The sequence below is a fragment of the Malaclemys terrapin genome, chromosome 19, assembly GCF_027887155.1.
Source record: "Malaclemys terrapin pileata isolate rMalTer1 chromosome 19, rMalTer1.hap1, whole genome shotgun sequence".
Lineage (NCBI taxonomy): Eukaryota > Metazoa > Chordata > Testudines > Emydidae > Malaclemys > Malaclemys terrapin.
This window is the reverse complement of record NC_071523.1, coordinates 14019820-14033181: the sequence shown is the minus strand read 5'-3', so window position 1 is coordinate 14033181 and position 13362 is coordinate 14019820. Positions and strand designations below refer to the sequence as shown.

At 48.3% G+C, this 13362-nt stretch overlaps 1 protein-coding gene across 1 annotated transcript in view; it reads right to left on the bottom strand.

Moving 5' to 3' along the window:
• Nucleotides 1-13362, bottom strand: part of PLEKHN1 (pleckstrin homology domain containing N1) — a 42597-nt gene that overhangs the window by 16293 nt on the left and 12942 nt on the right. The window contains exons 4-8 of the mRNA XM_054008837.1: nucleotides 12717-12797; nucleotides 11128-11215; nucleotides 5728-5852; nucleotides 2659-2808; nucleotides 1788-1868 (exon numbers count right to left, since the gene is read on the bottom strand). Coding sequence (XP_053864812.1) covers nucleotides 1788-1868; nucleotides 2659-2808; nucleotides 5728-5852; nucleotides 11128-11215; nucleotides 12717-12797 — 525 coding nt within the window. The remainder of the gene's footprint in view (nucleotides 1-1787; nucleotides 1869-2658; nucleotides 2809-5727; nucleotides 5853-11127; nucleotides 11216-12716; nucleotides 12798-13362) is intronic.

Below are 13362 nucleotides of genomic sequence, written 5' to 3'. Positions count from 1 at the left end.
GCTCCCTCGGCAGGCGGCTTCTGTGCCTTGACATGTCTGTGGAAAAGCAGGTTCCTGCTACAGCCTCACGAGCCTGATGAATCACAGCCGTTGGCTCTGACCCAGAGGAACTGCCTGGGAGCAAAGCCCGGCTGCCCTGGGGGGAAGGAGATGCCAAAGGGGCTGGGGGCCTGGTATCACTGGCCTAGGATTTCCAAAGTGACTAGTAATTCCAGAAGCCTAGGTGGAGATCCCTTTACAGGGGCCCTATACTCAGCTGCGGATGCTCCAGGCTCTCTGAAAGCCAGGCCCCTTTAAGGGGTCTCAAACCAAGTAGCCAAAATGGCTCCGTTGCTGTTGCCAAATGTAGGCTATTCTCTGGAGGGGAGGGGGAGTTATCACTGGATTCCTTCTCCCCTCGCCCCAGGCCCAGCCCTCTTCTCCACCCCGGGGCATCCAGTGTCGGGCGACAGTCACAGCTGATTCTAAGGCTGCTGCTCATTCCTTTTCTGGCTTCCAAAGTATGTCCCCACCCTGCCTCCCAGGGCCAAGAGGGAGACACAGTGTATGGTATGTGAGTGATGGGCATTTCCTGGGACCTTTCTCTTTCTGAGAGGAAAGAAATACAGACCCCTCCCAGCCCTCTGTCCCTTCTGCTTCTGTTGACTCTCTTCCCTCCAGTGTCTTCTGTAGGAGACGAGCAAACTCCTCCCACTGTAACATTGCAATGAGCCTGGCAGCTTGGCTCACGCTAGGATATCACAGGGTGCTCAGTGTGTGCAAGGTCAACACTGGAATTATTGGGCCCATCAGAATTTCCCCACTTGGCCTCTCTACTCCTCTGACCTCTCTCTCCTCTACAAAGCCAGGCTCAACGGCATGGTGCTTGGAATTTTTTCACACAATGCACAATCAACCTGTGGAACTCCTTGCCAGAGGATGTTGTGGAGGCCAAGTCTATAAGCGTGTTCAAAAAAGAACTAGATAAATTCATGGAGGATAGGTCCATCAATGGCTATTAGCCAGGATGGGCAGGGATGGTGTCCCTAGCCTCTGTTTGCCAGAAGCTGGGAATGGGCGACAGGGGATGGATCACTTGATGATTACGTGTTCTGTTCATTCCCTCTGGGGCACCTGTCATTGGCCACTGTCAGAAGACAGGATACTGGGCTAGATGGACTTTGGTCTGACCCAGTATGGCCCACCCATCTGCACTGGAGCTCCTGGCATTGCTCCCACCAGTAGAGATGAGCCCAGGGTTGACTACAGTAGGGAAACCCCACCGACATACTCAGTGAAGACAACAAGCAAACCCAATGCACCTAGCAACCTCAACTCCAGCCAGCCAACTCCCTGTGCCCCTCCCCAGAGAAACCCTGCATCACACGGGCCATCTCTGCCTGAGCAATTGCAAGCGGATGCTATGTTTAAAGGAATACCGACCCACTTTCAACCAGCTAGATGGAGCCAGCCCAGGGTGAGCGGAGATTGCTGGGGAGCATTACAGGGTATGTCTCAAACTGGAGAGGATCGCAGGGTTGCCACCCAGCCAGTTCTGAGCCACAACTAAACACAGAAGCTGCCTCCTCCCAGACACTGAAATACCCGGGCAGTGGACTCCTTCACCCCTGGACTTTTGCAAGGTGGTTCTCATGGGAGGATACCTTACGACATCCTTGTGCCACAGTGTTGGCTTACTGGTCACAGAACAGGGTGGTGGCAAAAGGAGAGAAAAAAAAGAAGCGCAGAGGAGGCCTAAACGAGTGAAGGGAGTTTGGGGGAGAGAAAGGACTTGAAAATGCACATACCTTAAAGTAGAGGCCATTGCGCTCTTCGGAGACAATCACCAGCGTGGATGGGTACAGGATCAAAAGCCTGTCATGCTGCTCCTGAGAGAGCCCAGGGGAAGAGAGTTAGCATCAGAAGAGGCAATGGGAAACAACTAACAGTGGGCCCGATCCAAAGCGTACGGACATCAGTGAGAGGCTTTGCATTCTTTCCACGGTCAGGGTCTAGGTCCGTGAATTATAGGTGCCCGTATTCTTCTACAACAGCCAGAAGTGCAGCTTCTACACAAGATTCCAGCGGGCTCCAAAATTCTGCCTTGACCCTGCCAACACTTACACACATGCTTAACTTTACACTGAGTGCAACTGCTGTTCTTGTGTGCAAAGTTAAGCACACACTGAAGGGTTTGCAGGATCAGGGGCCTATGATTTTCCTTCCAGGGAATTTGGCGAGTGGGAGAGAGGTTGACGTTTCTTTTAGTATATGAATCAAGCTATTGCTTTCCCTTTCTTTCAACACACACACCAGTCATGGATTTGCACATCACAACCCACCTGGCATCTCCACGGGTCTGGTGCTGCTCTCTAGCTATGCCCAGTGGCTCCTCTGTTGATCCACAGAGGCACAGCCAGCCCGGAGGACATGCAGGCACTTCCTTGCCTGCAGGGCTAAGGCCGGGGGATGCAGGATGGAAGATTCGCTTTAGTAACTAGCACGAGCATGGGAAGGGGTCTGAGTGGGAGGAGGCTGCTGGTGTGAAGAGGAGGAGGGCTGAAGAAAATGGCGTCCCCTATTGGATTCCCATTGTACAGACAGATGTTTTTTCCTGTTACTAGCTCTATTAACTTTTTCCGGGCAATAGCAAGTCACTTCATTTATTCAGGATCTTACCTGGAAAGGCAAATGCTGCAGCTTCACTTTAGAGACGCAGAGGACATCACCTAGGGACTCCCGTTGGGTCCCTCTCCATTCTTGGACAGGCATGTTCTGCACAGACCACCTCAGTTCCTCTTTCCCTATGGAGTTCTGCTTCCCGTCGCACTAAGGAAATAGGGAACAATGAGCAGGCACATGAGAACCAGGTGGCAGGAATGGAAAAACCAAGCCTAATCACACGAGAGCCTTCTCGAGCCCTAGAGCCCCGCCCCTGCTTGCTGCCCCCCCCCCCCCCAATTCAACTGGAAGCTAAACTAAACCACGTTTTAAGGTCTGGAAAATTCCATTAACTGTTTTCTTCTTCATCATTTATCATATTTGCATTGCTGGACTATCGCGGAGAGTTTAACTAGGAGACAAGCTGGTCCCAGGATATATTTCCAGCTTGGCTGGAAGCAGGAAAGAGTAAAAACCTGGTGTGAAAACAAGAGTTCCATCCCACAATTAATCATTTGCCTCAGTTTCCTTGTCTGTAAAATGGGGTTGGAACAGCCTTGGAGAACTAGGTATGAAAAGCGCTGGATGCATGCTGAGAGAGAGGAAGTGATTGGCCTAGAATCCCACACAGGGTCAGTAGCAGAGCCAGGAAGAAAACGCAGCTATTGACTTTAGTCCTGTTTCCTAACCACCCTCTTCCTTCGAAAGGTTTTGCAGATTTGGGAAATATGCAGAAGCATCCACGGTTTGGGGTGTTTATTCAAGCTGAAGCCAAACCTCTGAACTTCCAGAGGTTTCTCCATCATGACAGTTCATTCTCGGTTTCTTCCATTAAACACACCCACCAATACATCCTTTTAAAGGACCCTACACATTCAAAAGCTCAAGAACTCAGAGGTGTACAAAAAGGAAGTTCCAAAATTAAAACACACACACACACCAAAAGTCCCCCAAGCTTCTTTCAATTCCCAATCATAGATTCTTGGGTCCTTTATCACAGAAACTTCAGGTTCGCTCTGAGGATAGCCTCCTATATGTAGGCCACCCCAAAAAAAGCAAACATGAATGTCCTGTTTTTTTTCTGCAGTAAAAAGAGTTCCCAAATGACAACATTGTCCTCATGCAAGTTGTTTGTGTGTCTATCCGGGGATGCTTTGGCAATGATAGCATGAAGGGGAGGAGGCAGAAGAGAAGGTGGAGACTATATATTGCCCATGCACTTAAGCTTATTATACAAGCTCATTAACAAATGAGAACAAAGGAAACCAGATCTATGCTCTGACCTGTTATTAAAAGATCTACGGTTACTTATCTGGGACATTTCACCTGTTGTAAAGATCCATGTTTATCTATGGCAGTAGCTAAAGAATAATAAAGAGCAATAGTCCAACAAAAGGCCATTGAGGTAGGCAATAAGGGATGCAGGCAATAATAGTCATGGGGTAGAAGGAGGGACATTAGCTACAGCCACTGTGCCCACTCTACATTGATGAATGCTAATTATGAAGCAGTGTCAGCTAATGATTAGCGCAAATGACTGGAAATCTATATCCGCCTTTGCCACTGTGTCACCTCTCTGGTCCTCCCCCGCCCCAAATGTGTAAACTGGAGCTGTACTACAGACCTCAGGATTAATGACCATTTGTAAGTAAAAGGCTTGATTAGCAGCGGCGCTGACAGATGAAAATCCACAAGCCTTTCCTAGGCCTATTTTTACAATAGCAACAGGTCCCTGCCTAATAAAATCCCAGACTGCAGCAACCCGATTGACAGCACAGCCCACGGACTCGTTAGGCAGGTTCTCTCGGCTGACGGCTGATTTCCTGTCTGCTCCTGGTGGCGGGGGCTGAGAGATGTTTGATGGGTGTGGAAATCATTGCTCGCTTTTCCCCTTTGCAGCAGCGAGCGCTCAGCTGTTAGAAGCAGACTGGAAATTATGAGTGGTTGGCCTGTCAGACGGCTCCTGCCAGACAGCCTTGCTTTTCTGTGTACCAGGCCCGATGATTCATGCTGGGAGCAAACTGACGAGGGTGGCTGCGCTGGTGGTTTGGCACGGCAGGAGAGATTTTACCCAGAAAGAGTTTCTAGGTGAAGGCCTTTGAAGGGGCCTCTGATTGGACAGGTAGCTGTGGGAACAGCCAGTCGGTATTATACATTTTATCTCTCAGGTACACATGACGTCTAGCTGTGAGTGCAGCCCAGGGCCACCCAGCTCAGACTGCTAAACCTGATGGAGCAAGGCTTTCCCTTGCAACTGGAAAGGAATTGGACAGCGGTACCATTTCCACTCCTTCCCCAATCTTTGCTGATTTCCCTTCTCTCTACTTTAGCCCCCCTTACCTGATCGCTACAAGTGATAAGTTGGATCAAGGGACTGGGCGTCAGGAGGACCCCTGGGTTCCATCCCTGGCTCTGCCACTGCCTGATTGTGTGACCTTTGGAGAGTTACTTAACCCTGTTGGTGCATCAATTTCCCTCCCTGTGAAATGGTGAGGATAATAATCAGCTGCCTCATAAGGGTGTTGAGGGGCTTAAATAAATGCATGCAAGGTGCTTGGAGGTCCTCAAACGGAAGGTGCTGTAGCAGGGCAAAGTTATCATCTGTCATCACCATTCCAAGCCAGTATTCTCTTCCAAACCTGGCTCGGCACTACTCCATAATACCCGAAGGGGTTACTACTGAGCGAGGTGAGGCATCTTGCTTTCCCTCTTACTTCCCCTGTGCTTCCAGCTTCTGCTGGCCCATGGAGAATGAGATCAGAACCTCAACTGAAGCCCAGGTGTCCTGCATATCAGCAGCCTTTGGCACTTGCAATTAATAGTGTACATTAGCCAACGGAAGTGGTTGCATCTGGGAGGGGAATTTGAGGTGCTCCCACTCCCCGCTGAAGTGCTCAGCTGCTTAACCCGGGTCCCCAGATATCAGGAGTAAACCACTGCGTCATGGTGGCACAAAGGATTCTGGGACACAGAGCAAGATGGGCTCTGAGTGTGCCTGATAGCAAGGCCAAGGTACGCAGAAGGTTAAGAACAACTGATTGAAAGCCTGAGATCATCCTGTTCCCGACCACGGCCCACGTCACTAACCTGAGATAGGAAGGACCCGTCCAGGTTTCCCCCATTCAGCTGTATCTGTTTCTCCAGGTGATAAAGCCATCGCTTGAGCTCCGACTCGCTGGGGCAGTACACGATAAGGGGGTTCAGCAGGGGACCTAGGGACCCAAGGCAGAAGATGATCTGAGTATATATAGCAAAATGCTAAGTGCACCAAAGGGTTAATCAGCTCTCCCTGGTTGCTAGGCAACAGTGTACTGCACTCAGCCAATGAGAGAGGTTGTTCTGATGATGTAATACTTGTCATTGGCTGAGCCTAAGGTCTCATGTTGCTGGGAGAATTTTGTAAGAGGAGAGTTTTCCAGCTTTGCTAATAGAGTTCTTAAAGGGGCCCTGTCAGGTAGAATTAGATCCCAAATGTAGGCAGTATAAAAACACAGCTTTGGTGAAATTTGAGATCGCTGCAGATGTTTTTATTTCGTACAAAAATCCAGTCCAAAAAAGTGTTTTTAAAATTCCTCTGCAACCCAAACACTGCAGCAATGTGCTAGTGCATGAGAAATTGACTAGCCAAAGGCTAGAAACAAAAGGGAGATGAAACAGACTATTTTCACAATCTGAGTCTAAGCTGTATGCACAAAAATTAAAACAAACAATAGGGCAAAGTCGGTCCAATTTTTAATGTTCTTTCCTATGTAAATATTATAGGTAAAAGAATAAACATTTTTATAGTATTTTTTTTAAATAATCTTAAAGTGTTCCCTTAATAAAAGCAGTTGGGATTTCCTCTGTTGTGGCAAACTTTCACTGCTCGCTGCTGAATTTTTAAAAACCCTCCATAAATGTGAGCAATGTTTCAATTGCCGTTAACGGCAAATACACAATTGCACCAATCCCAGGCCACATGTTCACAAATTCACCAAATAGCATATTACTGTTGACCCATGTGTTATGTATTTGTCACTTTCACGTTTTTGTCGTAAATTCACAGATATGACTGCAGTAGCTCTACCGAGCTTTTTGCTTATTGCGTTACCAAATACAATTTGTGCCAGACAACCTATAACTGCTCTCAGACATAACCTTGCTGTATGGAACGACGCTAGCCACTGCTGATTTTAATATTTCAAGCTGTCATTTGCTTAGTGTGCCTACCAAAAGTCTCTCTCACCTCTTACCAGTCACTATGATAATACCCTGGTGGCGTAAATAAACTACTTCCGGCTGGCTGCGTAATGTTCGCCACCATTAATAATCAACTAGATGCCTCTCATTAAAACTGTATTAAATGCACTGTAAATAAGATTCTGATTTTAGCATCTGCACGGTTGGGGAGCACTGAAATGAGCAAATTCACAGTATGCCATCATAAAAAATCATCCTTATCAGGGTGATACTTTGCCCTTCCTTGGAATCTTTCATCTCAGAATCCCAACCTGTTTTACAAGCGTTAATTAATTAAGCCTCTCAACACCCCTGTAAGGCAGAAAAAGTGCCACTATGTCCATTGTACAGGTGGGGATATTAAGGCACAGAGCGGTTAAGTGACATTCTCCTTTAGACTGCAAGTTCTTTAGGGCAGGAACAGCCTCTTCATTATGTGAATTTACACAGCAACTAGTACAATGGAGGCCACAATCTGTCTAGGATCTCTGATATTAATCATGTCACATAATGTGTCGGGACAGGAATAGAACCTAGAGTGTCTGGAGCTGAAATGAAATTCATAGGAACTAGGTTGGATTCCCTGTTTGACCTTGTGGCAAGTCACTCAGCCTCGGTGCCTCAGTTTCCCGATCTGTAAAGTGGGGCTAATAGCACTGCCCTCCCTCCCAGGCATGTTATGGGGATAAATACGTGAATGCCTGACATGTTCAGACTTTGTGGTCAGAGGGGCAACACAAGTACCTAGCCAGATGCCCAGTACCCTGCTCCATGAATAGGGCATGACCCTTGACCTCCCGCTGGGTTTGTTTTTACACCTTTCTCAAAGGCTACCCAGGAAAACCCGTCCAGTGGCTGTTTTTGTTGCCACATCCCAGCTAAGCCTCAAAGGGAGAGAAAAAGAGAAAAGAAATTAATGTCTCAGCCTGAAGCCCTGGGACATATCCTTAGCTCCTGTGACCAGCTGCTCGGGTGGCTGTGACACTAGAGCGGGGGGGGGGGGGGGGGGGGGAGGGGTAGCTCAAGGAGTCACCTTCTGCATTCCCCAGCGCCCCAAGAGTACGTCTGCTCTGGAGTCAGGGTGCATCCAGGTTTATGAACCTTTCCCAGCCCCCGAGTTCCTCTCTTCCGCTCCACATCCTCCGGCTCTCCCCTGGCACTAATGTGGTAGGGCCCATAGGCTGAAGGACACTGATGCAAGCCATTGTGGCATATGGTGCTTTCCTAGATATGACAGGTTTATTACCAAACCAACTCTTGCTGCACTAAGAAACCAAGAGTGGAAATTATTGGGGGGAGGTGCAGGGGTGAAAGTGTCGAGCAGAGATACACTCTGGGTTAGGAACCCAACGCTGGCTGCCAGCCCTCTCGTTCTGAGAAGCATGTCAGAGATCAGAGGCACTAGAGGACTTCTGCATACATTAGAGAGCTCCATCCTTACATGGCGTCTCCACTACTGGCTGGCAGCGTCCGATGATGATACCAATCATTATACAGTTGCCAGCAGCTGCAGAGAGTGCAGAATTGCACAGGAGAGGCACAGGAATTCATAGGACCCTGTCAAAGTCACTGGCTTTCAGCAGGGGATGGTCTTGTGACTAAAGCCCTGGACTAAGAGTTAAGAATCAGAGGTTCTCTCCTCAGCTTTGCCACTGATTCCCTGTGTAACCTTGGGCATGTCACTTATCCTCTCTGTGCCTCCGTTTCTCCCTCTCTAGAAGGGGAATAATACTTAATGGCCTCGCAGAGGGAGGTGAGGATTCCTGAGTGCATGTTTGTACAGCTCTTTCCATTTTCAAAGCACTAAGTATCACTATTTCTTCCTATCCCCACCCCCTTCTATATGTATTCATATTATGGTAGTGCTTAGGGGTCCTAGTAATGGATTGGGGCCCCTTCGTGCAAGGCGCTGGACACTCAGAACAAAGAGGAGGTCCCTGAGCCACAGAGCTTTCAGTTCAAGTAGAAGACGAGAGTCAACAGATGGATACAAAAAAACAGATCAGGGGAGCAACAATGATGTAACGCTTCATAAAGTCTAAGGCCAGAAGGAAACTCTGTGATCACCTACAGAGTACACAGGGCTGTAGGACTTCCCTGAGTTAATTCCTGCTGGAACCAGAGCAGATCTTTTAGAAACACATCCCAGCTTGGTTTCAAAATTGCCTGCAATGGAGAATCCACCAAAGCCCTGGCTACGCTGTTCCAGTAACTAATTACCCTCACTGTTAAAGATGTGTGTCTTATTTCTAGTCTGAAACTTTCTTGCTTCAACTTCCAGCCATGGGATCTTTTTGTGTGCTAGATCAGAGACACGCCCAGGCAGCAGGATAAGCAGTGGTCACACCAGCTGCCTAACCACAGAATTTGCTTAGTGCAATATATTATTGCATTAAAACTCCTCACTGTAAATTATGTCCAGGTTTCATGCAACATCTTTGATCTGAATCTCTGGAGGACTGCGCATCTAAATGTGGTTTGAACATCTCACAAGGTACATGGCAGCCCAGGGAGGTGAGTCTCAGAACCTGCTATTTTTATCACCGTAGAGACGGAGTTGGTTGACCTTGGCTTTGAGTCTCGCTCTCATGGGTTGCCGCTCGCTGTGGAGACAGACTCACACTGGCCCAAACTGGAGCAGAGACATAGAGGTAGTTTTGCTGCACCTGCAGATGAATTGGTACCTGAGCACTGGGGCACTGGCAGTGAGTGAGGGAAGAGAACATACTGCACAGGAAATCCTGAGCCACGAGGCTGTGACCTGCCAAAGAGTTCCCGGGATATCCTGGTTTGCCATTTGGAATATAGCAGCCTTGGGGGCGAGGGAGGTTTCGCAAACCTCAGAAGCTATTTCTTGAGCTGCTAAAGGTGGCGGACCTTTTCCCTGCAGTGCGAGCTCACATTCCAGCCTCCCCCAAGGGCCAGTCACATTGAACAAGTAGAATCAAACATGGAAGAGTGACCTTGCTCTACATCAGGGAGACCACAGTCATGTATGTTCGTGGGATGGGCTGATAGCCAGGCCCAGCGGGGACTGGATTCAGGATTTGTATCTGAATTCCTCTGCCTCCCTGCTGCTTTGTCAACCCCCTTTCTTCAGCGGCACAACAGCCTCACAAAGTTTGAGTCCAGCTTCCCTACCTACAACATTTGTGGGTGTTTGAAATCCGGCAGAACGAGTCCGTCCCTCCCTATTGGGGATGTCTCTTGAGCTCCAAGATGCACAGATCCCCAGTCCCTGAGAGACTGGCCAAAGGGGTTTATGGGATCTGGTAGAATGGAACAGTTACAGCTCAGCAGTCTCTTGGGGGGAGGGTGGGGGAAGTACGTGTAATTTTTAGCAGCTATGGCCTAATCAGATGTCCCTCTGATTTAGGTTAAAAAAATGTTTTTACTGTGGGGTGGTTCTATGACTCATTTTCCAGCCTGGCTCACCTGAGCACGTAGACCCCAGGCACTGTGCACAGATTAGCTTTGCTAGCTCCGTATTTTTATGTGGTTGTTAGTTACCTCTGCCTACCACTCTCGGTGGCTCTGGACTGCCGTAATTCAACAATGACTAAGCCCCAGTGAGCCTTCAGCTACTGGGAAGACAGGTTTGTTATCCCAGGAAGCCTTTTATAATGCAAGATGACTCAGAATAAAATTCAAAAAAGGACGGAGGACTTTGGCAGAAAGGAAGTTGATTGATGGCTATCAAGTCCTGATAGGGCAGTTCTGATGCTACCGACTGAGGATAAAGAGCGTCTCTCATTGCTATTGTTATTAGTTTTCTATATGAGAGGGGCCCCAATTGGCCCCGCTGTGCAAGGTGCTGTACATACACACAGTAGGAGACAGTCTCTGCCTTTAAGAACTTATAGTTGAAACAAACCACACAGCCAAAGGGAGCACGCTTATCCCTGTGTCAGGATGAAACTGAGCACCCCAAGGCACGAAGAAACTGGGTGACTTGCCCAGAATCACAGGACTGGGAACGGAATCCGCATCTTTGGGTCCCAGTCAGCCTTAACCACCAGAGCACTCTACCTCTAGGTTCTTTCCTTGCAGTTCTGGACATTGTCCTAGAATGGAGGTTTGAGAGCAGAGAGATATGGGGGAGATGGGCTGTCAGATAAGGGTCATAATAAGGTTAACACTCTGTGTGGTTCAAACCTTATTCTCTGAAGCACCCTTTCCCCTTGGGATGGCGCTTCCCACAAAGCAAGGCCACATCACGACCAACTCCGGCTTCATTCTCTCCTCAAGCCAGAGCAAAGCAGCACTAACCTGTAATGCGGAACGCATGTTCCTCCCACTCTGCGCTCTTTGCCTTTTCGGTTTCACACACGCTCAGCTCTTTCAGCGGCAGCAGCCCCTGCATAAGCAGAACGCACCGTTATTACCTTGGCAGCTTGCCTTTTGGTGCCAAAGCCCTCCTTCCAAAAGGATCCGACGTCGTCAACCAGGCAGTTTGGGCTCAGACTGTTAGCTTGCAAAACCTCCTCCGAAGGGAAATGTTTGGGGCCTGATTCTCTTTACTCTAATACAAGGCCTCGTTCCACTGCAAAGGACCTATGTATAAATGAGCATCAGACCTTAGGCAACTCCCATTTACTTCGGAGGGGAGTCAAGATTTCATCCTTCGTCTTTAACATCAATGAGAATGGGATCTTGTTGTTTTAAAATGTTCCTCTGCAGGCATGGAAACCCAAACCAAACAGTGCTGGGCTAGTGCAAAAGAATCCGAAAGTGAAACTGACTATAGATAGAAAGGAAAATTGACCAGGCTACTTTCAATGTGCAAACTGAGCGGTTTGCAAAATGTAAACAAACAGCATAATGGTGACGTGTGAATTCAGCCCAAGTGCTCATAGTTAGGCATGTACCTCTCTAAATCCAAGCTGTAAGGAGCACTGACCAACGTAATAGCTAGGTGCCAATACTGATGCATTAATTCTTTTATAATTCCCTCCGTGTTAGTCTAAGGGACTGTTAGTAACAGAGACAAAGGATTTTTAAATCCGGTTTATATCTTGACAATGTGTCTTCACACTTGAAGGCCAGTTTGCTGGGTGACTCAAGAGGTTGCCTTGTCATAATGAATTTACCTCAAGTGACTTAGAAGGCAATAAATCATTTCAGAAAGGGCTGGATTCTGCAAACATCTGCAGAACAGCCTTGCACAATTTTACTTGCTGAGGGAGGGGAGTGCTTTGTTTTGGAAGGACATACAAAATCTCCTTTGTTTTTTCCTTATCGGCAGCATCACAGTAAAAGATGGGTAAACAGATTTGGTGCCTGGGGTAAGTTTTCATCACCATTTTGCAAGGCTGACTTCAAGTATCCTCCCCATACCTCCCCCCCCCCCCCCCCCCGCTTCTCTCTTGTACCTTGTGCTTGAAGGCCAAGATTTTTTTGTTTTTTTAAAGGTGTTACAGTTAGGCTCCTAAAACCATATCCAGGCACCTAAATAAGTCATTTGATTTTCAAAAGTGCTGCGCACACTACAGCTCTCGTTAAGGCCAATGGGACTTTCTGGGCGATCAGCATTTCTGCAAGTCTGGCCACTTACTTGGGTGCGTAAGTATTATTTTTATTTATTTGCATTACAGTAGCATCTTCAGGCCCCTGGTGTGCTAGGTGCTGTACAAACACAGCAAAAGACAGGCCCTGGGCTGAAGAGCTTCCAGTCTGCATGGACCAGACAGACAAAAGGTGGGAGGGGAAACTGAAGGACATGACTTGGCTGAGGTCATGTGGCAGATCCAGGAACAGAACCCAGATCTCCTGACTCCCAATCCAGTGGGCTAATAGACCATGCTGCCTCTTGACTGATACCTACCCCTTCATTTCATGGCAGTGCAGAGACACGTTACCTGATAGGTCAATCCATTCGAGCCAACAGACTGAAAGTACAGGTAGGACTGGAACAGTTCCAAGTAGCAGTCGTTCACCTCCTGTGGGAAAAGGACACAGTAAGGTTTGCCTCAAGGGAGATACATTCCCCAGGCTTCACTCTGCTCTGGGGGGTTTACTGGATAATGGGCCGAAGAACCATTTCTGTCAGTAACCAAAGGAAAGACCCATTCTGTTTCCAGGCACAGCTGCTAACCATGAAAGCAAGACCAAATTCTCAGACCTGGTGGAAGCACCTGAGCCCTAAGTTACCTGTGCACGGTATGGGAACAAAACCTCCTCCACAGCATCCCACGGGCTAGAGGATAAACCTTCCTGATATCCCCCTATCCCAGAGCAACCCTCTATTCCCGGGCCCAACAGTGGTAGGTTAAGGCAGGACCACATGGGTCAGCAGCCCCAAGTCCCTAAATACTTCAAAGGGCTCCCAAGATGCCAACCCCTCCTTCAAAAATGAATGAAGTTTGTGTTGTGGAAGGGACCCCCAGCATTCCGCCACTCCAAGCCCCACAACCAACCCTCAGAAATATGGGCTGATCCTGCTCCCATTGAAATCTTGCCCTGATTTCAGTAGGGCAGCATCCTAGCCGATGTGAGTGAGCTGAA